Here is a 25,253-nt window from a genome sequence, read left to right on the forward strand (position 1 = left end):
CATGATGAGAGAGGAGAGGGAGAGATGCTGTGCTGCTGCCGGAGGAGCTGCTGAATGAGTTCCCTCCGAGTGGCAACTTGCTAAAAAAGTCTGAGAAGTCAGGGGCTGTTCTGTCATCAAACATTAAAGACGCCACGGTTTATTCAACACTATTAAAGCTGCTCCTCTTTCTAACCACTGTGAGTCTGTAATAGTTTTGCTTTCAGCCATACTTGTTGTTGCCGTATGTAACAGCATGATGTCAATATGTCAACAAGTCGAAATACCGTGAGTATCATGTTGTGAATTTTTCATATCGTATTAAAAATTATACTGGTATTATTGTGAATAAGATGATGTAGCACACCCCTTGTCCCTGGTTTTAAATGGAGACTAAATGAAAGACAGTTGTCCCAGCAGTCCAACATTTGACTGTTTATTAATTAACATTAATTAATTAATTAATTAATTTCTACCGCACATGTCCAAGTGTTGTTGTGACTCGTGCTGACTATCAAGCCTCACACTTTTGAGTACAGACTAAAATGTGTGCAAAGTAGGGACTATCAAAAACTGTTAAGTGTACTAACAATGGAATGCTTAGTCAGTTTCTTGATTGCGTTTTCTTAATCTTTAAAAGATTTTACTTGATTTAATTCATAAATGTAAAAGATGTTTGACCCCACTGCATCTAGACTAAAGCAGAAACAGTGCTTCTTCTTGTTTTGTGCATCTTTCGTATGAGAGAGTCCATGCCTAATGTTGCTTGAAAAAGCTGGAAAGATTGTCAAAAAATTTAAAAACGACAAAAATATCTCTGGTTATCAGGTTCATTTTGCAGCGCTCATATGCTAAATTTATACATGGACTTGGTGACAGCAGCCACATTAGCAATATCCCTCTTATCACTTCCTCACTAATGGGTTAAAAGCCACTGTACTAATCTCACTCAGTCTTTTTGACCCCAGATGGATTTTAGTTTTTATCAGCCTCACTTGCACATTCACAGTTTTTTTCCCTCTCACAGTTTCTAAGTGAGAAAGAACATCAGAAGTCTCTCATACAGACTCTGATTCACAAGAACCCCAGCAGTGTTTCCGGCCTGTCTTTTCCTGACTACAGACAAAAATTAAGAAGTTGTGATGCAACAATTAACAGAGATGTGATTGTTGGTCCAGGATTTTCCTGAGAAACAAAATGAAACACGTTTAAAATGTGTTTAAGTAATGGTAAATTTAAAATCCACTGCGATCAGAACAGTGATGTAAGTAATTAGATCGTCTTCAAGTAGACATAAGGGATGTTGATTCATTACACCCAAGGCCACATTCCAAAATCTGTAGCGTCACGCTTTAGCGCCGTAACACCGGAATCATCTTAGTGTGTTTCAGCTTGTGCATCCAATTCAGTCTGAATTTACTGAGTGTGTGACAGCAAATGAAAGCTCTTTTGACGGAAACGCTGCTGCCATGACAAAAAAAATACATAAAGGTGTTGTCCCCTCGTTAATTATACGATCACTGTTTTCTTCGTCAAAACTCAACCAGCGCAAAACTGCTGAGAACCCTTTTTACCTGTCACTTAGAGCCAGTGCTGCAAGATAGTGATCCACGATGGCATGGCAACCATACAGTCGCAGTCAGCAACACTGACAGTATGATGTGATGTTTTCATGAATAAGCTTTTTTAATTCCTTCATGTCAGAGAATTAACGGAGGATTTGGCAGAATGTAAGCAGAAAAACGCCCCTTGTCAGGAAACATTTTGTTCTCATCCTGTGATTCACAAGTGTCTCCTGTCTCTTTGTTTGACCTGTCTGGAGAAAATAAACAATGTGCTCATCTCCAACACTGACAAACACACAGATAAGATCCATATAACCTTCTCTAACTGGCTGTATTTCTTTTGCCCTACATGTCAGTTTCGTTTGGACGTCTATCAAGTGAACTTATCGAACCCACTTTGACTTTAGGCTACAGTGTCCCATGGTGGCACCGCTCGAGACTTTACTCCTCCCTCCTCTCATCTTCAGCCCTGCACACCAGGACGCCCCCTCAGACCATTGTTTCTGACAGCACTTTTAGTGTTTTTTTTTTTTTGTTTTTTTGTTGTTGTTTTTTTCCAGTTGCTTGTCAAGACAAGTTTAACCACCGATGCAGAAGGTGTCAGCCTTTGAGAAGTTTGGCCTATTTTGTTGAATGGGGAAAAACGTTGTCATTTTAGTTCCTACAGTTGAGATAAACTCGTGCTTCTGTTGGCAAACTGCAGTCTTTTTCATAACAGTGTGGAAAGTTACAGAGTAATAAGTTTTGGGAATGGGTACAGATCAGCTTCCCATACTATCCATCCCACTTTACACCTCCTATCTGCCTGTTTGTTTTTCTCATATTGACTTCTGTTCAGAGGCGTCTGATTAAGACAATGAGGATGTACACAAACAAACTCAGCAACACCAGTTGTCATTGAGCCAAATCCAAATTTTGTGCTTATTACTGGCAATGAACTCTGTGCGTGCGTGTGCATGTGCCCGTAAGCAAGGGATGTCGGCTTCAAGCTCTTTGTTCCCCAGCTGATTTTTCCCGTCTCTCTTCAAGACAGTAAAATAAACAAGCTGCTTCGTTTAGACTACTTCACTGTTTTCCATCCAGCCACAGCATCAAAACAGGACGTCACTGTGTGTGTGTGTGTGTGTGTGTGTGTGTGTGTGTGTGTGTGTGTGTGTGTGTGTGTGTGTGCAATATAGTAAGACTACACGAGGCAAGTGGGATGTTTCATGTAGCAGCTGCTTACTGGAATAAACATAGAGCCAGGTGGTTTCCTCCAGGGTTTTAAAAGCTGCGTGTGAATGAAACAAGGAATTAGAACATTTGATTTGACATCATATCAAGACAGTTACTCAGCGTCTTTCGGTATCTTTGGTATGTGTGTGTAAGTTTTTCCAATATAACCTTTCAGACCATATTAATGAAATGGTGAGAAGCATTATGTTTCCATTAAAGCCATGAGCATGTGATAAACTATGTGTTAAGTGAACAAGTAAATAAGTTCACATTCAGATCTTATGACTTACTTACAATCAGAGATCTCTTGACTCTATATAAAAGAGAATCTTTGTTTTAAAGGTATTAATATGTCATAATGATATTAACATTTTTGTCTTCAAATGTTACATATGTTACATAGATGTCCTGAACTGATCCTGAGGATCAATATGTTGTTGGTATTTGCTGAAATAAACCTGATCAGAACATCTACATCTGCTGGGCAGTATTTCACTGCATATAGTATTAGTAAAAATTAAAGAGTTTTTAAGGATGAATACATTTGGGCTCACTGCCATGAGTTGGCAAAAATACCCAGATTTGCTACGCTACGAGCTAATGCGGGATTTATACTTCTGCCTTGAATCGACGCAGTAGCTTGACGTACACCTCCCCAAGTCGACACAATTTCCCTCAGTGGAAACAAAGCTTTTATTTACTTTAATTTCACAGATAAGAAACAATAAATTGTGAAGACAATAAAGCCTCCACAAATATAGCATTTTAAGTCTTGTGTGTGATTTATCCTAATATGAGCAGAGGAAATCTCAGCTTGTTGCTAGGCTAATTCATAGAATGTAAGATGCCATAGGCTTGTGCTAATGATGTTAGCATGTTGTATTTGTTTGGAAAACGTGTTTCGTATAAGACATTTGTTTTGTTGGTGAACCTTGTCAGTTGTAATGGAGCCAAATTTTGTAATATTACCTTTGTTAAATGTTGTCCCTGGTTTTGAATGTTGTGAGTTATAGTGAAGCAGATTTGTGTACTTGTTTTTGAAATTGTCTCTATTAAGCCATGTTTAATGCGTTTTTTGGGTGGGCTTTGAAACAACTAAACTTTACAGCACTTCACAGAAACCCCGGTGCTGACTAGTGTTTTGGAGGTGTAACTGCAGAGTGACACAGACACACCACAGCACAAGTACAAATGCTCACAATGACGTTGGCCACGTGCGTAGGCTACGGTGTAGGATCTGCATAGAGCTGACGCACAATTATAAGTCCTGAGTAAGAGTAGCAGTGCAGGAAACACTCAGGTAGCAGCTTCTCATTTTTAGCCGGGACTGACTGTCCAGCAGTTAAAATGACAAACGTCACCCTCAGCAGATCTTATTAGCTGTCACTGGTTAATGTTTATTCTATGAGTAACATTAAAACGGGCCAAAAAACCTGTCTGTTGTCAGGTTTATGTTCTTTCAGCTGCTGATGCAGCTGGCAATGCGACTGCGCACTGCTCCTAGTTCATAGGGGTGGGAATCACTACAGGTCCCACAATACGATACTATGACAATATTTAAGTCACAAAACAATATCATTGCGATTTTAAAAGTTTAGGGATATGCAACACCAGAGCACTGCGATATAATGCAGTTCATTATTATTACTGTTATTTATCTAGCACCATCAAGTTTTTGTTCTGTCAGTCTAATTTCAGCCATTTCTATTTCAGCAAAATGTATGTAGTGGACTGAAAAGCAATTGATTTTATTATTCTAGTAGGCTACCAAAAGTTTAATTTGTATTTTCAGTACTAATTTATATAACAAAAAAAAAATATCAAGCATGCAAAATATCACAATACTAAGTTGTATCGATCTTTTCTCAAAGCCCTGCTGGTTCAAAGGATAGGGCAAATGAAAATTTAGTTTCAATGTTTGCATTTACTGAGAAATGACCATAAAGAAATATAAAGAAATATAAATCTTATAAATGTAAATCTCAAAAATTTAATTTGTTGTGATTATAAATACTGTGGTGATTTTGCACTTTTGTTTCACAACATATTGTCAGGGGTTGTCTTGGACTTGGAGCGTATTATTATGAGTATTATGTAGATCTAAACAGTGCATCACCCATTCAAGCCCATTGGGATTACAAACATGCATTAAACACATCCCACACTTGTTGGAAAACAATACAAACAACAATACTGTAGAGTAACAGAATCCTTAAAAATGAATGCCTCTAATTAAATTGAAAGTCACGTGTTGCAGCGCTGTGCTGTTCATCTTAACTGAGAACAGAAAAATGTCTGAGTGCTGAACGTGACTCAGGAAGGACTCAACTAAAGTCATGTTCAATAAAAAGTTGGGAAAGCAGAGTTTACGTGTGCATGTGAGACAGTACAGCTTAGTCTGCACACTGTACATGTTGGTGACGTCTGGTTTCTGTGTGAGTAGTTATAGAAGTGGAGCTGTAGTTTTCCTGCCAGACTCCAGCTGGCACCAGCATCTCCAAACAGATCTGTATCTCTGCTCTGCTACTGTACTGCCTCAATGAGTTCCTAACCCTGAGAATCTCCTGGTAATGCTGTTCCTGCCGGCCCAGACACACTATTTTAAAACATGCGACAACATGGCAGGAGATCGTGCCTCTTACCATGCACAGTCACAAAGTGTCACAACTGGTTCTGTCTGTGTAGAACGTTATGCATGTGTATGAACGTGTGTAGGGTCATGAAGGACAACAACTTGTTCTAACAGCTAATTTGAGTTTTCATGTTCAGAGTCCTGAAGCACATTCATTTTTTTCTCTTTTTTTTTTTAAGTTCAGTGAGTCCATAATGTTTCAAAAGTGAAAGTCAGTCTGTTAAATAATCAGGGACTCTTATTTTTGCCATAATCAAGTGGTCCTACAGTAGACTATGTGACTGAGAGACGAGCTAGACAAATGTGATATTTGCGTCATGCTTTTTTGGTTGCAGTTTATGTTTCAGTTTATATTCAGAGTTGTATTTTAATCAGAACAATAATGGTGTGTCCATATTGAAAGCAAAGTGAATATTCACTTGTAGATAGGGCTGCCCCTGACTAAGAATTTTCCTAGTAGACCAATAGTCGTCATTTAGGGCCATTAGTTAACTAGTCGTGCGCATGTTTATGATATTAATTTATTTATTAAATTGTATATTTTGGGCGGGGCAACACAATGGTTTGAGTTCAAGGTGTGAGAAAGAATAGTATCAGTAACATTGTTAACACTGTGCTACATTACTAAGTGGCTAATGGGCATGTAGCTACTTACATGTTTCAGATGATACATCATGTTTGTAGCCGACCATTGAAGATGAGTTTACATATCACCTTGGGTTCGTCCTTCACCTTCTCAAAATGATCCCACACTTTGGATTTCCTGCCCGACATGTTATTAACTAGTCTGTGTAATAACCGCAGGTACCAGCCCTGGCAATTAGGGGCCGTACACACGCCGTCTTTAACCACCTGGAAAACATGAGGTCTGGTGCCTGGCGCTACTCTTGGGGCTTTTTTGTGCCAGCTTTCAACAGCGTATTGGCAGGTTGCGTCTGAGGTTGCTAAGCAACCTTAACAAGCATCATATAGCCTATTTAACTGAAATCCTGTGTGCAGAGCTGATCTTCTTCCAGGCGCTGTTTATAAGTGTGTAGGCCTATCGTCTGTGGGACAGATGTAAAGCTCTGGGTAGCCCTGCACTAAAATTATCAACTTTTCCGTGTTTATCAGACTGAACATATACCGAAGAAGGGAAAGATACCTGTTGGCTGTGATTGGTTTGTAACGTGACTCCTGTCTGACTGCTGAGCGTGGCCACTTCCTGTGTCTGTACTTTCAAACTAAATTCCCACATGGTCCTGTCATATAGGTTTGGATTTATTTTGACAAGGTGCAGCTCCTAATAGAGTTTCACATTTGCTTTTTGCCTTTTTTTGTGTGCTAAGCGACCAACGAAATCTTGCCGACTAATGACCTTTCTGGTCGACTAACGTTTGGTCGACCATTAAGGAGCAGCCTTGTAGATTAGTGTTTTTTTATTGGAGTATTTAGCAACTGGTGAAGATTCACCCTTAACAGCTGTGCTCACTCTTGTGCTTGCTAAGTAACTAAGGAAGGCAGCTCACGTCTTGCAGTAAAGTACAACTGATAGCTGAAATCAAGTGATGTAAACACAGTGACCATGGGGACTCCATGCTCTGGAACAGTGAACCAAGGCAGTAAAACTACATTATTTTTCATACTGTCACGGCAGCACATTACCGCTTCAATCCTTCTATTGTTCACTTTCCACAATAAAAGACCAACTTAAATTACTGCCAAAAAGCAACTTAACAAAAAAGCTTACACAAGTCATAAAAAACTTAGCATGTAGTTCAACAGCTTCACTCACTAATCTCTGAGCCCTCTCCTTGTTTGCTCAGTCTCTGGACAGTACTGACATTGAGTGGTAGAGCTCCAGGTGCTCACCAACAGCAACGATAAGTTTGTCCCCCATTTCTGACTCTTGGTAACGTCAGGAGAATTTTATCTAGATAATTGTGCCAGAGTGGACATTTGAGAAACTGATAGTTAACACCGTGGCTTGGCTTGTTAGCCCATGGCCTGTGGTCAGTGGACTAATATTTCCAATATAATATTGTAATTTTCAAGCTTGGCATTAGCAATGCATTGTGTGTAATGATGTGTGTAATCCTCTCACCTGAAGTGTTTTCCTGTGTAGAGAGGGCTCTCAGCTCCCACTCTGTTTGGGTGCTAATGGACGGAGCATTATGCAGGAGACTGCATCCTCCCACCAGCTACATTCAGAGCACATCCTGCCACCGAAAAGTTCATTAGAAAAAACACCCTGTGTCTTTTTCCTGCTGCTGCTGCATTTGTAATGTTTTAAAAACCCAGGAGACCAGACCCACTCACGGAAGTGTCACAGCTGAAGCCACAAGCACACTAGAGAGAGAGACACTAACTTGAAACATGTCACTTTCATCATGCCTTGTGTATTGAGTCTCTGCTGGGCGATACATCCCACCTATTCCCAATAATTTTGCGATGGCCTCATGTCTTAGTGTTTTATAGTTGGATGGCTGTGAGCTACGAAGCACTCTCACAGTGACACAGCTGTCTTTGTTCTGTCATAGACATAATGTTCTTAAAAAGATTGAACCATCATAATCCTCAGTGGACAGGCTTTAAAGGGCGAGAATAAACTTTGTATTATAAAGTATTCACTAAATGATTTAAACAGCACTGTACACTTTGTCTGAAGGACCCTCTCACATCACCGCTGGAATTTTCTTTTTTGCCAGACTACTCAGTGATGAAAAGGACCAGACATTTCATTTGTGTCCCCCAGAACCAGACTCCTCTCTGTCGTGAGTGTTTTACGCAGCTTTCAGACAGCAGGCTGTTTCTTGTCCTGAACAGCGAGGAGGACACATTTGGATAGGATAACAGCACAGAATGTCCCGGTCACCTGCTAATGCTCTTCATTTCTTCGCAAGTGAGACTTCACTGAAAGGTTGACAGTGAGAATTGTAGGGAGGCAGCAGACGATGGAGCTGTGAACTGGCAAAGCAGGATGAGAGGCACTTGTAGGGACACTGATCTAAGCTAAGAGGTTATATGTCTAGTTTAACTGAGTCTGGTTTGAATGTACTGGTACAAAGGAACAGAAAAAACTGAGGTCATTATTACAGAGGACATAGCTGCATTTTGTACTTGTCCTTCAAGTCTCAGAACAAAACTCAGAGGCTGAAGTGAGATGGAGTACATCATTATATTTCACTCAAGGGCTGTGAAAAAAGTGCCTACTTATATAAACACTTATTTCCGGTACAGTATGTCAGTGTTACAGTGGCTCTTATCGGCCAGTATTAATTTGAAATTGTTTGATAGGTGGTCTCTATAAAGGCTGATAAGAAGAGCAGATCAGGTGACACAAAACATACTAGAACCTTTCTGTACATTTCTCTACGCACCACTAAAATGCAGATGAAATAGTGTATAGTGTTGTGTGAATATGAGCTGTATGATAAATATTAGGGTTCACATAGACTCTATGGTTGATTTGCTTGATGCTGCTTCCAGCAATGGGTGATAGACCCAAAAATCCTGATCAAAACACCCTAGAAAAGAAAGAAAATAACCTGCTAATAATCAGGTGTATTACAAGCCTTGCTGCAGTATTGTTTGTAATGTGTAAATACTTATATTCTGTAGGTTTGGATACTGAAATGCACCAGGGCCTATTGGACAGAATTGGTATGCAGATTTCAGTGATGTATTGCTTGCCACCTGCTGAGTAAAGTGAAGAGGGTTACCCCAAACTCTGCGAGCAAAGTTAGCCTCACTTAATGTGAATCGTTAAGGTGGACCATCTGTTTTGATAGTAGTAACAATCTCAGCTGCTCGTTAACAGATGAAGAAATGTCTGGCTGCTTAATTCTCTCCTGGAATGTGGAAACAATTATTGATCCCAACTCTAAAATTAATTTTGCATCTATTAGGACTTTTTACTGTTATTTGATGTTAAATTATTGAAACAGGGTTAGGCTTTGTTGTTGTTTAAACTTTGTTTATTTATATATCTGAGCACACTTCAAATTGTTAAGAGTTAATATATTGTTCAGTTTCATGTTCAGATTTGCTTTTGCAATAAAGTGACGTTCTATGTAGTTGACCTTCATTTTCGCTTGAGTACTAGTATTGGAAAAAAGTCAAATAATACCCAACCCTAATATTCTTTGTTAGCAGAAATTTGTAACATCAATTGACAAAAAGCCAGTTCTGTCACCTCTCTTTATCTTTAACCATAAAACCTGCAGGGGTGTAAATCAGCAGTTTCATCACGATACGATATTTTATCGGGGCTTTGGAGAATGATATGATATTTGCTGATATTACAAAGTCTGCCACGATAGAGTTTCAATTTGATGCAATTCAGGGGCCTGCGATCGATATTCGTAGACTTGCACCGATTACAATTTTTTGGGCCGACACTGATTTCCGATTTGTTTGGACGGCCGATTCCGATTTTGACCGATTCCGATTTAATTTTTTTAAAGCCACCTTACAGCACACAAGATATTGCAATATTTTCTATCTTTCCTTTATTAGAACATTTTAACCCAGATAAAACCAGCTTTTCAATAATCATCTCAAACAAACAAACAAAAACAGTGACCCAGGTTAAGAAACATTTTCCTTTTTGCTCAAATATAACTTCAGGTACAGTGTTAAAATAAATAAGTAAAAGAGGCATACATAAATAAAAATATCGATAAATAAAATAATAATTCTTGGTGTATAGCATTTGTGGGTAATTTCTTGAATAGACAAAAAAGTAAAAATATCTCCTGTGGAAAATTCACACAGGTCTTCAGGACACGCCCGCCAGTAAGCGTGCGGACACGCACTTCGTCAGTTTCAAGCGGCACAGTGCAGCAGTGAGAGCTCCGCAGTTAAGTTAAACAAGGACAATTAACAACTTTCTCCTTCTCTCTTTTGATGTGTGTGCGTGAATGATTAAGGTGAGAAGCCGCCCATGTTTCACTTCCTCACATCGCCCAAGCCATGAGTTGCACATGTGCGTGTGTGTGCGCTGCTGATGTTACACAATGTCAATCATGCGGTGCAGCGGAAATTTGACCGGCGTTTTAAATCGGCATATTTTAGACTGACTGGCCGGTCGCAGGTCATGGCCAATTACGTGAAAACCGGACCGATTCCGAGCACTGCCGATTAATCGGTGCAAGTCTAGATATGAGATGACATTATCTGCCCATTTAACACAATCTGTTACAGAAGAAGCTGCCACCCCTGTCTTTGTTGTTTTGGACATAAAAAATAACAACACTTCAATAACACGTGCAGTAAAGTTTAGTTTAAACTGAATCTGCTAACACACGTAAAACAGCACGTGGGATACGTTAACCTTCCTCTCAGACAGTCCTTTCTGAAAGAAATTTTCTTATTTCAACCCCAAACCATGATCTTTTTCATAAAACTTCAGGACTATCTGACTTAAAGACCTGATTATTCAGCAAAAGTATCAAAGTCAGCTCAGTAATAACTGTCAAGGTTCATAGACAAAACAACAGTTTATTGCTAGTCACCCATTATAAGCTTAAGCATGTTCATTGTATAAATTAGTTAGTTAGCGTAAATTAGTTACTCATAGCTTAACAAATTACATGTAATGTTATCAATTTTCTAATTTTTGCATCTCCCAACAGAACAGCTCAGTTGAATTTAAGCCTGCATGCACATTTTTTCAGGTGAACATTGTTGAAACAGATCTGCTAATGTCCCTGTAGTGAGATGTTTGCGGAGTGAGACGCCCAGCTAGGCAGGTACGTCTTGTTTTATCTGTTAACAGCACTGTTAACGTATGGCATGTGCTTTGCCTGTTGACCCGTATTTTCTTCATAATCGAAAATATTTCCAGGGTAAATAATATTATCCTCATTGTCTTTCCATCTGCCTGCCCTTGTTTGACGGTGACGCAGACTTTCAAAGTAAAAGCAAATCCTAAAGACAACAATGGATCAATGTTTTCACTTTGCATCGATGACACTACATCATTAATCACTGAACCGATATATCAGTCCAGCTCGATGGATCCCTACACCCCTACACACCTGTTAAATATGCCTCTGTTATGCTGCTTTACTGTCCATCATGTCTCATATAACCAGTGTGCTGTCAGTCTCATAATATGGCCATCATGGCACTTGGAGCAAACGCAGTATTTTCTACTTTAGTCTGTCGTAACATCCTAATGGGTAAACAAAAATGTACACAGCTGTTCCTTTACTGACTTGTTCACCCTGAATATGTCTCAGGGCACGTAGACCCAGTGTATGTCTTAAAAATGATAAATGCTCCACAGAGGCCACAAGTCCCCAGCCACAAAACCAACAGACTGTATAAAACTGTGCGGACAAGCTACAGCTGCTGAATATAGGTCAGTAATAATATCAAAGCGTGACTCAGAGAATCTGCCGCTCCCACTAGATTTGATCAGGCTGCACGGAGAGAGGGAACGAAAGAGAGAAAAAGGTATCCTCTACAAAATGAATCATAAATATTCTACACTATTTTCCCACACATTTTCATTATCTGCACCCAGAGAGCAGGCAGAGCTCAGCTGATTTTATTAATGTGACTCAAAGGGTGGTTTGTATATATATTTTTTTTTCTAAAAATTGACTGCCCTGCAACAGCTTGGTCTGTCCTCTATTCCCATATGCTTTAAGCCAACACACTTCTCCATTAATATTTAATCTACAGTAGGTTTCCTCAGGCTTGGCAAGTACTAAGAATAATCTCAATTCTGTAGAGAGTGTGTGCGTGTTTAAACACATGCAATAAAGACCACATTCCCATTCATCCTCGTGTTCGGTAGGAATACAACATCATTGCACCAGCTGTCTGTATATGGGAAAGAGCATTTTGTACTTTCTTTAAGAAAACAATTTGTAATAGTACACCCACAGCAGAGAAACAAGTAGACTCTATAGACTAAACCACAGCAACATGAAAGTGCTGCTGTATGAAATTGATAGCTGTGGACAGGACCCCGTGTTTTTTCCTGCTTTTCTTATATGTCCCATATGGGTTTTATCCATTCCTCCTGAGAGATAATATAAATAATTCGCACATACGCATACTTCAAGGGTTGAATTGAATAGGTAAAAAAAAAAAAGCACAGAGCTTTAAAGGGGGGTATTTTCCTGTTTGGATGCAGGACTGATCCACCCTAAAGCTCATTTATGCTCCCTCTATGTATGAAAATAAAAGTGCTCATTCAAACCTTGTCACCTTCACTGCCCACATACTTCCATGCATCCTTTATGTTGGTTTAGATACATCTACTAGATGGCACAGTCAACAGTTTCCGACAACAACAAACATGATGACGTTGGAGGATATCGTAACAATGTACCTTCGAATGGAGGCAGCATTGTAGACGGCCATGAAGTACATCACTAAATCTATAAGGGCAATCCTTTTCACTATATTACGAATTCGCTCTGTTCCACTAATTATAAAATGTAGGGGTGGGGGAAATAATTCTAATTCTTAGATGCACTGTGATAGGGACGTAAACAATTCTGCATCAATTCACAAATGTCAACAATCATTTTTCTAAATGTTAGTTAATGATGTGATGTTGACTGAGCAAAGGAGATGGAACTCAACCACACAGACAGTGCAGCACCTTGACTACAGTGTGGAGACACTGAAGTTAACTTGCTTTAATTTAATGTTTAAAGTATTACATTTGCGGGGTGAGCGTGAAGTACATTGTGAATACTTTCTATGCCTTCACCTTGAGACTAACATCAACAGAGTGGAGCAGCAATCAACAGTAACATCAACAAACAAGACCAGCTGACCCACACACTGCTGCATAAAGTAACTTAAATCACCGCTGTGGTGAGGAAAATAACTCTGTGCTTAGTCCTTTTAACCTCAAAAACCCTGCACCCAGCCTACTCAGAGCCTTAGCTTTCTCTGGGGTCAATGGTGTAGCAGAGGAGCTGCTCTCCACGGCTGGAGAGATGACCTAAAAAACAACACAGTGGAGCACTGTGCCTCCCCCTCATTTTGTTATTCTCATACAGGCAGGGGAAATTAGGGTGCTTTCAAATGAATTAATTAATTATTCAATAGTATGTGAATAGCATACTGTGTCTGGTTAAATATTGTAGTATGCAAACACTATGCCGGCATAAATATCCCACAATGGGTTAGTATGACCAATCGCAGATGGATACAATCTGACTGGCACTTCCTGGTTTAAGAGCTTAGGTATAGGAGCATTTTGGCTTCTTTAAAGTTGAGTGGTAATAGGACCTGGACAAGACACACTCTGTACGCAAGTAATGTATCTGTTCATGTAGTTATGGGTAGGGATGTCCCGATCCAGCTTTTTCACTTCCGATCCGATAACGATATTACAGCCTTGAGTTTTGGCCGATACGGATACCGATCCGATCCAAGCGCGTATTATACATATTCACTTATTTTGTTGTCAGTCATGTTAGAAAAGGTTTGATCAAGCAATATTACTCTAAAAAGAACAACTACTTAATCAGGTTAGTTAGAATGATCCACAACAGTTGGTATGAGAAACTGGCCCATTTATTGTTAACAGGGTTAAATAAACAAACTTTAAACTTGAACATTAACATTAAATAAAAAATATAGCTGGTTTCCTTTGGCTGTTTTGGCCCCTTAATAAATAGAAAATAAATCAACACAAGAAATCTTTAAAATATCTAACATTGAAATTAAAATAGCAGTAAGACTCCACACACTTGTGCTTTGGCCCCCTAATAAATAAAAAAAAGATTAACACCACAAGACATTGTTGACATTTAACAAGTGTCAGTGCCAGCCTGGTGCACAGGCACACAATATTGTACAACTGTTTAAACAAGCAATAGTCCATCCATGGCTCCAGTTTCACTAATTGTGCTCAAAGCAATGCCATCAGTGCTCTTTACTTAAACAGTAAGTGTGTAAACCAAATAAAAATATCACTCTCAAAAAAACCAGAGCAGAAAACAAATAGTTAACTAAGTTGACTGCTACTCTTCCTACCCTTCCCTCTGTGTGTGTCTGCCATCTGCATGCTGGCCTGGTGGATTGATAGTAAGTGCTGGAGCGGATCACTGGAATGGACTGCTTGAATCGCGGAGCGCTGGGCTGGCTGGAAAACCTGGATCGGAGTCCGTGAAAAACTGGATCGGAGTTCTTGGATCAGCATTTTTCCATGCAGTCCGATCCGATGCACGTTTTTTGCTAATATCGGCGGCTGATAGCAATCTGAATATCGGATCGGGACATCCCTAGTTATGGGTCAGTACAAATACAGTATGCTGTGTTTTAAAAGTAGCAGGTAGTCACACAGTGAGAAAAATACATCATTTATAGAAATTATTTTCTGATGCTTTGATAATCGTTTTATGATCAAACCATGGCCTAATCGAATCATGAGGTGCCTGGAGATTCCCATCCCTATTAAAAGGTCTTTGTCATGTCTTACAGTCGTGCCTTGTTTGAATTTCACTATGCTGCCCGCAGGATTTCATTGGTACAGTGCTGAACATAACACATTTGGTGACATAGGCAAGTCCCCCACAGGTGACTGTTCCAGCATCTGTATCTGTATCTTTCAGGAAATGTGCCCAAATACGGGCCACAAATGCAGAGTATGGACGGAAGGCCGTGTCTTCTCACAGCTTCATTTCTGTCAAGTGGAGCTTCTCCCCTATAGCTCAGAGTACTTCGAGAATCTGGTCTCACTTTAGAAACCTGTATGTTTTACACCTTCCATACATTTAAATATATCGGGGCTTTAACTTACTTAGACCTAATTTTTCATGCATCCCACAAAAACAGCAGGACTGTTGCAGGCACATACGTTAGGAAAGTGTGCCAGAAATATTGACCGTTATTACACTATGTATTGCCATCTACCTATTACACCAGACTAAAACTTTCCTGTCAAGGTAAACTGGAAATAGAACTGATAATGTTAATGAGTCCCACAAAAGGTCATACTTGTGTGTACACAACTAATGTCTGTGCATACAAATGCTTGTTGAATGAAGCACTGTGTGTCATTTAGCTACTTCAGAGTTGGTATGTTGGCAGGACAGGGTGCTGAGTTGGCACAAGCCTCTGGCACTCCAACATGCTCTGACACTCCTGGACCAGCTCTCTTCCTGTTTTTGGCCCCAGTGTTGTTTGTTCAGCAAACGTGGACTGAAACAGAGATATCCCTCACTTTTCAAAATGTACAACAGCCCAGACATACATATGAGTTTGACATTTCGCCAGAAAGAAACTCGTTTTAATCACCAACACAAAGAGTGACTGGCAAAGGTGTCACATGGTTGCTGATCTTTCTGAAACTACAAATTCCAGTTATCCTATATTTCTTGCCACTTAATCAGTCTCTTTTTGAAATAGTTGTGTCATGTGATACCCTTTTTGCCTGGCTTTGGTTATTATCAGTGAGACTGGAGAGAAAAATAACATTGTAGGCGATCAGATTAGCCTTAATATCCAGTGACACCAGAAAAGGGGGAAAGCAAAATTCATTCATGCGTCCTTACAGAAAAGGCGGTGAAGCTTGGTAAGGCTAGTTGGCAAGCTTCCTAATGTACCACAAAACTTAAATTGTAAACATTGCATGACCCACTGTCATTGTCATGTAAACCTCTCTCCGTCTTTCCTCAGACACACCTTCTGGCAGTATCGTAAAGAGAACCCTCAGACCAAAGTAGGTGATCCTCCTCCCGAGGGCCTCCCGGGCTTCAACAGCGGCGTGATGTTATTGGACCTAGGTGCTATGAGGGACTCTGCTCTCTACAACCAGCTGTTGAAGCCTAGCAATGTGGCGAAACTAGCAGACCAGTATCGCTTCAGGGGCCACCTGGGGGACCAGGACTTCTTCACCATGATCGGCATGGAGCATCCTGAGCTGTTTCATTCGCTGGCCTGTGGGTGGAACCGGCAGCTGTGCACATGGTGGAGGGACCATGGATACGGAGACGTGTTTCAGATGTATTACCGCTGTGATGGACCTGTCTATATCTACCATGGGAACTGTAACTCCCCGATACCAGATGACTGATGACACAAGACTGATGCTGGAACTGGACATCTACAATAAAGTTTGAGAGAAATACTTTTCTTGCTTTTTGAAAGGGAAGATTGCAACTTCTATGTCAGTTTCATTTCTTGACCGCCATAGTCACAGACTCTGCCCCCTGCTGGTCAAGGGGCTACCGAAGGGTCCATCCATACAAAGATGCTACAAATATGTCCATGTCATTTTAGAATAAATTTTGGCATTCAGGCTGAAAACAGCCCTGTGTTACAGCAGTGCAAGGAGCCGCAATACTTGGGGCGTGTTTCTTCAGGTACAGAGATGTCAAAATGATGAAGGATGGTCTATGAAGTTAACAGAGTGATTCATTTGAAGTTAGGACAGTAGAAAAACGTGTTCTTGCCTGTAGCTGATTTGCCAACACAGCACCTTTCCGAGTAATGTCGCATTGCATCTTGACACCAAACTGCGCCAACGCTGGGATCATTCATGTCTAATAGGTCGTAGTCAGTATGAATGAGGCCTCGAGTGTCATACATTGTTGATTTTAAGTTGTTTTTTTTTCATTTTCTTATACAGTACATTAATTGATTTCAATAAATGTTGCCATTTCTTTTGAAGATTATCTAAAAGACCCCTATACATAACACAAAATGATTCTATTTTTCAGTTGATGATTCACAAGGAATTCATATTGCTAACAAATGGTTAAATATTATCTGCAATGAATGTTGACTCAGCTGATGTGTTAATTGGCATCTATAAATAAAAAGAATCTTGTACCTGTTGATTCCCACCACCTCAAGCTCTCTGTCAGTGCCACAAGTTCATCCTGCGCTGCGCCTTCCTGTAGTACCACACCACTCTCTTGGAAATCAGGTGCCAACTAGAACCATATAGGGTTCTTTGGCTTGTCCCCACAGAAAACACTTTTGTTTCCTGATACAACCTTTATACAGGTTCTACTTGGAACCCTTTTAAATGGGTCTATCTAGAAACCAACATAAATGGATATACCTAGAACCATCTGTGAAAGGTTCCATCCAGAACACCCTGTGAGAGGTTTTACAGAGAACCGTGGTTACACTATGGTGTAATTGTGCCACCCAGAGCCCTCTCTGAATGTCCTATCCAGAACCTTTCCATCTTCTAAGGGTGCTTACAGGAACCCACCCAGGGGGTTTTGCTGAGAACCTTTTATATTCCAACAGTTTCAACAAGAGCTCACCCAGGGGGGCTCTAAAAATAGTAATGAACTAAATTACTCAAAAGATCTTTCTCCCACTAATCATAGCTTTAGTTTAAGAGGTTAACCTGGGGCCAAGGAAGCCAGATCCAGCAGACCTTGGCCTCATGAAGTCCCTTTAGGGCGGGGGCTGGTGTGGTCCAGAACAACTTAGAGCGCTCATGGTTCACAATTACATTTGCAGGGTTTGATATTTTGTGAAATCACTACTACTGCAGCCTTTACTATGTCAATAGCGCAGTGGGGTTGGGAACCAAAACTCTGTTCCAATTAAGAATCAAATACAAAATGCCAAGTACCAGGTAGCTCTAAAATTGAAAAAACAACAACAAAAAAACAAAAAAGAACTGAACTGACAGATATCAACTATGGCAAAACACAAGTAAAATGAATTAATGAGGAGGATTCCAGATACATCTACATTTCTACAAAAACCATTTAAAACACTGGTAAATATTTAAAGATTTGAGGATAAGGATCTTTAAATGACAATGGTTTTAACAATCCTTGAATCTTCCAAAAGGGGTTCTTTGGATGGGTACGAGGAAAAACAAGGAAAAACAAATCACAACCAACAGATATCTTTTACTTATGTAAATATCGTCTGCGGTAAATATAGAAAAATTGATCATCTTGGTGCAGGGCTGCCAAAGCTTTTCATCTGTCCAATGGACGATATGCTCTCACACACACAATAGCCCTACACACAAACAGCGCCTGTAAGAAGATCGGCTCTGAACTCGGGATTTCAGGTAAATAGGCAACAGTACTTGATAAGGTTGCATAGCAACCTCAGACGCCACTTCCACACTCTTGAAAGCTGCCTCAAAGAAGGCACAAAAGTAGCGCCTGACCTTGTCTTTTCCAAGCGGTTAAAGATACGGCATGTGTACGGCCCCTGAGTCTGACAAATGACCCTTGAAGAACTCTTTCTTCAAAAAAGGAGAGAACAAGAAGAAGGAGAGAAGTGGCCATGCAGATACTGACCCACTTATGAGTTTTCTTGCTGTGCTCACTGAACTGCCACTCAGATTCAAAGACATGTCAACACTCAATAGTCATCACTCAGGAAATTGTCTGCAATGATGCACGCTTTAACACACACGTACACACAGTGAGAGTGAAGCAGCTGCATGGCCTGCAACATCAGTGGAGCCAAACGGCAGCTACTAAAGACACTTGAGAATAAACATTATCCCAAATCAATGCGCTTCCCTTGAACTCACCCTGAAGTTGGTCGATATTTTTTCTGGCTCTTTGAGAACAACACTCTTAAGTCTCTATAGCGCTAAAACACATTGTTAGCAAGAAAAAGAGCCGATGAATCAGAGTAAATACTGAAAAATAACTTCCGTTCACAGTTCCTCAATGCACTTTATAACTCACACTTTGTTTGAAAGGGTTGTGTTGACTAGATGATGGTTAGATTTATTTTTCCTGTGCTGATTATTATTTGTTCTTTGTTTTAAAGACCATTCCAATGGGTTTGTAAATTTTGGCCCATTATCTATAAATGTATATGTGTAGTTTGTGATTGATTTCCTACTCTTTAGGCAGCAATTGGCTTTCCATTTTCTCCTGTGCTTTATTATAGCAGATACTTAAAGATGCTTGAGATTGGTAATCCATCACAGTGAGCACTTTACATTGTATTTTTTGGTCAGAACATAATTATGTTGTATTGTAGTGGGAGATCTCAGGATTCTTCATAACGATGCATTCAAGGACTCTTACAGTATAATTATCTCCTGAAGCACATTGCATCTGTCAATTATGTTTAAAAATTTAGTCTAGAGGTAAAAATGCAAACATGGACACTGTGAAAAAGACTAATAAATTTGATCATTCCTTCAATTAAAAATTCAGCTGCCATGTTGTTAGGAGTGTCTTTTTTTATGCATCTAAGGCCATGTTACACAAAAACCATGGCCTGAAAACAGAATCATTTCTCATTTTTGTTTTGAAAGAAGTTCCACGTTCAGACAACAATGTTTTGATAACAATCACCGTGCACACGGATCCACAAAAATGGCCAAATGGCCAAAATCGCTATAGTATACATGTGCTTCCTTCTACAAAGCAGTGATGTATAAAACAAAATGGCAACTACACTAACGTTTGTCTGGACAGACGACGAGGTGGAGTTGTTACAGTTAATCTACACTTTGCTGGAGAAGCATTGATAAATTTAATAGGGTGAGCAGCACAAACAGAGCTCAGGAGTCCGCCATTGTTGTTGTGATGGTCGACTTTCTCGCACATGCCTAGTGACTGGAACCGTAATGCACATGTGCGAAAAGCCTCAGTTTTCAGAGGCACTGCATATTGCAAGTTTACATGACAACATAGAGGGTGTTGTTTCTGAGAAAACTGCACTCTGGAGCCAGTTTTCAAAACGTTGCGTTTTCAGGCAGCCAAAACGGCGCCGTCGTGTAAATGATCAGCCAAAATGCAACTAAAGTTTACCGTTTTTGGTTGAAATTGTTTACATATGAAGAGGACCTAAGTGTGTTATCCATACTCACAACTGCATTACTATCTTGACAAAACAAACCAAAGAAATGCAATAAATAATTCAATGTGATGGATTACCTTTCTTACATGCATTTAAAGATTCTTAAAGTTGACTTCCAAAAGTGGCGAAAGAGAAGAAAACGAAATGGTAGAGAATGGGCTTAAACATTTTGATCTAATGGTATTTACCATTGAAATATCCTTTTTGTGTTTTGAAAACTGTTAATCCATGTGTACTGTGTATATCCATCACAAGTTTTGGTAACACCCTCCAACTGTGGTCCCTAATCTGTCAACGTTAGTTGCTATGAAGTTTTCTGGGAAATATCTATGTGATTTGTTGCTAATAACAGCAAAAAGTATTCATTTAGTGTTCATTTATGGTTGGAAACTTTATTCTTCATATATATTTTATTATTATTTTTCATGTTCAGCTGACCTGCTTTGCTCTGACTTGAATACTCTCTGTGTTATGCCAGAAATTAACGGTACCAATTAAACACTGTTTTCCCTATAATTAATATAAAATTATATACCTGTGGTTATATACCTGTAACCTCCTTTGAAATTATTAGGATATCATGGACATGAAAACAAATGTTATCCTCGTTTACATGTTATTTTCACTCCTTTCAAACACTCCTGTGTATGACATCTGATGTTAAAAGATAAAGTGATAATGATCTGGTTTAACTTGATAAATGTTATGAGGGTAGTAACACTTTTTCCAGTCTTCTGTTTTACTGTGAAAACTATAAATGACTGTTCTGTATCAGTAAACTCAATGTGCAATTATCATTTTAAAGGGCTAACAGAAGTTTGCAAGTAAGAGTATAATTAACGTTGTACATGTAGAAACCCTGTGGCAGATTAGAAAGCTGCTGTATTCAGTGTTAAAGACTCAAGTTGACATGTTTTTTCTCCGATGATAAAGGCGAATGTGAGAGCAGCTTTATATGAAGCAAACGCTTTTTTAAAAATGCTCCCGAGTGAATGTTTAAACTCAATGACCTTTTGTAGACATCCTGTGACATAAACAAAGTAAACTTCCTGTTTTGTTCAGCTGTACATCTCTATAATATTTCACAACTTTGAATTTATGTTTGTGTGTTCAGCTTTCCTAAATAAATTATATGATAACTTCACTCTTTTGTGCTGGTATTGTTTTATATAAACTTCTAATGCAGACATGAGTTAGTCTTTGTTCTTGTTTCAGTTGTTTAACAGCTCCCGTGAGAGATGATCTTTTGTTTGTCGTGTGGGAGGAAGGGAGAACTGACAACATGTTCTCATAAAAAAGGGGAAGCTTTTAGTCACCTGAGGGTTAGAATGAGGTGGGAAAAAAATCAATGCATGTTAATGGAGTGCCCTCACATTTCTCATTATACAAACAGGCTACTGCGCTCTTGTTTTCTGCTGCACGACAGACATGACCCATTTCTGCCACTCATATCTGCAGACACAGGCGACACAACGCTCCATGGACAGAAAACATCAATCAGCCTTGACCCCTGAATGTGCTGACATTAAAAGAACCTAATTTACAGCTGAAGCTTAAATGTATCTTGTATCACGATATGCTGGAATATGGTGATATTTTCTTTGCGATGAGATCAGATTGCTCTTTTGAAAGAAGTTTTTTTGGTTCGCATGTACAACAGGTACTGTAATGAGAACAAAAGGTGAGAAGAAGGCAGATTCATGCATTTTGACAAAGAGTTTTATTTCCAGCAGATATTTTGCCTCGGCAGAGTGAATAAAACTGCATCTAAAATGTGAAATTTTTAGTCTGAGTCATTGTGAATTCTTCACAACATGCATGAGCCTGATTATCTCTTCTAATTATCCGTGTTTCCATCATTATTTAGACATTTTAGCAGCAGGTAAACAAGCAACAATGTTTCAACTGTTTATCCCTTATTGCAAAAACAGACTGCACCATTAGCAAATTGGCATTTTACGCTTTGATGTCTTAGTGCCTGGCCTTGTATTTCATCCCCTACACTGATGACGTTACATTAGGTTGGGCATAATAACCCTGGGCTATGTAGCCGATCAGCGTGCTATGATTTCTAAAAATCCCTCAGCCTGGACTCATTGAAAAACACTTTGAGCACATTTACCTTCAGGGCAAGCAGCAGAAACAGCAGGCTGTTATAACTCTGATACAGCAGCAGCAGCATTGATGTCTTATCCAAGAAACACAAACAGCTCAATCTAGAGCTTAGTGAGACTCAGAGTGTGTCTGAGCAGCTCTGTTTCCTACAGATTGACAGCAGATTGAAGACAAATGCTCTGCAGAATCTATTGCTGCAGCTGTAACTGCTCATCAGAGATGACTCACAAAGTCAATGTCACATTTAAAGCCAACACAGACATCACATGATGATACCCTCCTATAGACGTGCACACAAAGAGAACAGCATATGGACATGTGTAGGAGTCTACGCTTGTGCGTATGGCAACAAGTCAATAACTGTTTTAACAGCTGACTTATTAACCATGTTTCTGTCTGTGAATCACTATTTGTTTCTGACAATGTGTTGAATTTATGAACGCACCATGTCAGGTCGCTCACTCTGAGGGACCACAAGTGTTACTTGAATAAGTAAACACTGTCCAACGGGACTAGACTGGCCGACCCATATGCTCTCACTTAGTGGATGGATGCTTGACAGGATTGCTGAAGGTGGGATGGCTGGCTTTCAATTTTAATGTCAATGTCAATTTCAATTTTATTTATAAAGCTCAATATCACAAATCACAATTTGCCTCAGAGGGCTTTACAGAATGCAACATCCCTCTGTCCTTTGGACCCTCACAGCCAATAAGGAAAAACTCCCCCCAAAAAATGGTAGAAACCTCAAGAAGAGCAACTGAGGACAGGACGGACACACGAGCAATAGATGCTGTACAGGACAGATCAACATAATAACGTTGCAGTAATCCATATGACAACATGATACATACAGAGAGCGAGAGACAGAGACAGAGAGAGAGAGAGAGAGAGATGCTAAGTTTAGGTAATTGATGTGTTTCTTCTGGCTTTATTGATAGATATAATTGTGTATCATCCACATAACAATGGAAGTTTACAGAGTGATTTCTAATGATGTTACTTAAGGAAGCATATATAAAGTGAATAGAATTGGTCCGAGCACAGAACCTTATGGAACTCCAAAACAAACTTTCATGTGCCTTCATTTGTTCTTTCTTTCTTTAATAAAATTTGACTCGTGGTGATGGAGGGCCTTTTACAGGAGCCCTGGCTCATTACCATGATCGCTGCATTCAGAGAATAACACTGACTACTGTAACAAACACATTTTCAGAGCAGGTTTAACTTCAAGATTTGAGTCTTACCAAATCTATTTTGAAGACTCTTCTCCTGACACCCACACATCCAAGAAGTATGTCAAACTATTCTTTAGTTTGTCAGTGACAGATCTGTTTTGCCTCTTGTACCATCAGCCTGATGTTTTACAAAAACAAAGCAGCCCTCCTCCTGAGATGCTAAAGCAGGGTATTTAATTCACGTCTTCAATCAGCATTCAAACCAACAGTTTTCTATTTAAAAAAAAATGTACAATGACACATTAAATATCTCAAATGGATGGTTTCTGTTGAATGAATCAATTTTTTTGGCAGAAGGAGCAGACTAATTGAAATTCCACAGACTTTGCTGACAGTCCATCCAATCTGAACATTCAGACCATGTCAAATCAAAAATATATTTCCTCCTCTGCTTCATTTACCTGACAGACGCTCAATGTGAAAGTAACTTGGCCTGTGCTTTGCAAATGAATCTGTACCTGTATGTGTATGTGCAGCTGACACAGTACTCCACCGCATAAAATGTAGGCCAATATCTTCCTGAGTGCTCCTCCGTGGTCTCTCTTTCAAACACACACTTTCTCTCTACGTCTCTCGCCCCCTCCCACGCACTCTCTCAGATGGAGGACAGTCTGACCAATGAAAGGCTGAACAATGTGTGGCCTTCATCCATCTACACACATCCTTCACTTTTCTCTTTGAGTGTTCTGTACTGTACTCTCATCCCTTACCGTCTCCAGAAATATTTTTGGAAATGAAAAATGGGAACATTCTGAGAAATCTTCTTGTTTGTTACTTTGCCCAGGGTCAGATTATAAAAGTGATATCAATATTGCGTATGTGTAGAGTCCATGTTTAGCCTCACTTTGTCCAGAGTCTGGAGGCTGGGTAAACAGGTAGTCTAGCTGAAAGGTACCTTCCAAGAACTACAAATCTGTCGTATAGACATGTTGAAAAAAGAAAATGAGACAAACAGATCACAAAGTTACTGTCTTCTAGGGCTGTACCCAAATATTTGGATATTTGAATATTTGTTTCTATGGGTAGGTATTCGTTATGAAAATTTGGTATTCGATATTCGTTTTTTTATTTACTTTTTTTTTTAACATATTTTTTTGGTGCTAAATGTAGTCTTTTTGTTGTTGGTAAATGTAGGTTATCAATAAAAATCAAAACTTTTAAATTGCATTGTTAAAAATGTGAAAATATAGTATAGCCTACCAACTGAGCTTGTGTGCACGGCACGCTTTAACGCATCCATCTGAGGCTGTGGATCAATGCCAAGTTTTACCACTTTATCACTATTCCCTCTAACTTGTAGCTGTTTTTTCGTTATCTTTTGAATTTAATATGAATTATGGAACCGTTTTTGTCAACGTTTGTTTCCCCTGTTTGTACAATAAATTATTGTTTAAAGTTTCAACAAGTTTCTTTTGGAGTGCGTGACACGTGTGTTTTGAAAACGGCCCTGGACTGTCACCTTCTCAACGCATCAGTACCTTTGGATGCCATGACAATAATAGCCAATAATGTCAAAATATCATTTATAGACCGATTTAACAGAAGATCACTGCTGCCCAACCTGCAGGTCCATTTGTGGGTCCCGTGGGTTACGGGTCAACCCGCGCATCACTACTCAGCTCAGTCTATAAGGCTGTACACAACAGTAAGGCTATAGACATTATATTCTATTCAGGCTGACAGAACCAGCAGCGCATCAGCTCTACAGTGCATGGCACTGCTGATTAACCATTTTATTGC

The 25,253-nt window shown here is 39.5% G+C and overlaps 1 protein-coding gene across 4 annotated transcripts in view; it reads left to right on the plus strand.

Moving 5' to 3' along the window:
* xxylt1 (xyloside xylosyltransferase 1) overlaps positions 1 to 21,304 on the plus strand; it is a 47,816-nt gene extending 26,512 nt beyond the window's left edge. For all 4 annotated transcript variants that reach the window (XM_033622457.2, XM_033622456.2, XM_033622458.2 and 1 more), the window contains one exon: positions 16,027 to 21,304. In XM_033622457.2, coding sequence (XP_033478348.1) covers positions 16,027 to 16,423 — 397 coding nt within the window. In that variant the 3' untranslated portion in view covers positions 16,424 to 21,304. The remainder of the gene's footprint in view (positions 1 to 16,026) is intronic.
* Positions 21,305 to 25,253: the final 3,949 nt, after the last annotated feature.

This window comes from Epinephelus lanceolatus, chromosome 6, assembly GCF_041903045.1.
Source record: "Epinephelus lanceolatus isolate andai-2023 chromosome 6, ASM4190304v1, whole genome shotgun sequence".
Taxonomy (NCBI): Eukaryota; Metazoa; Chordata; class Actinopteri; order Perciformes; family Serranidae; genus Epinephelus; species Epinephelus lanceolatus.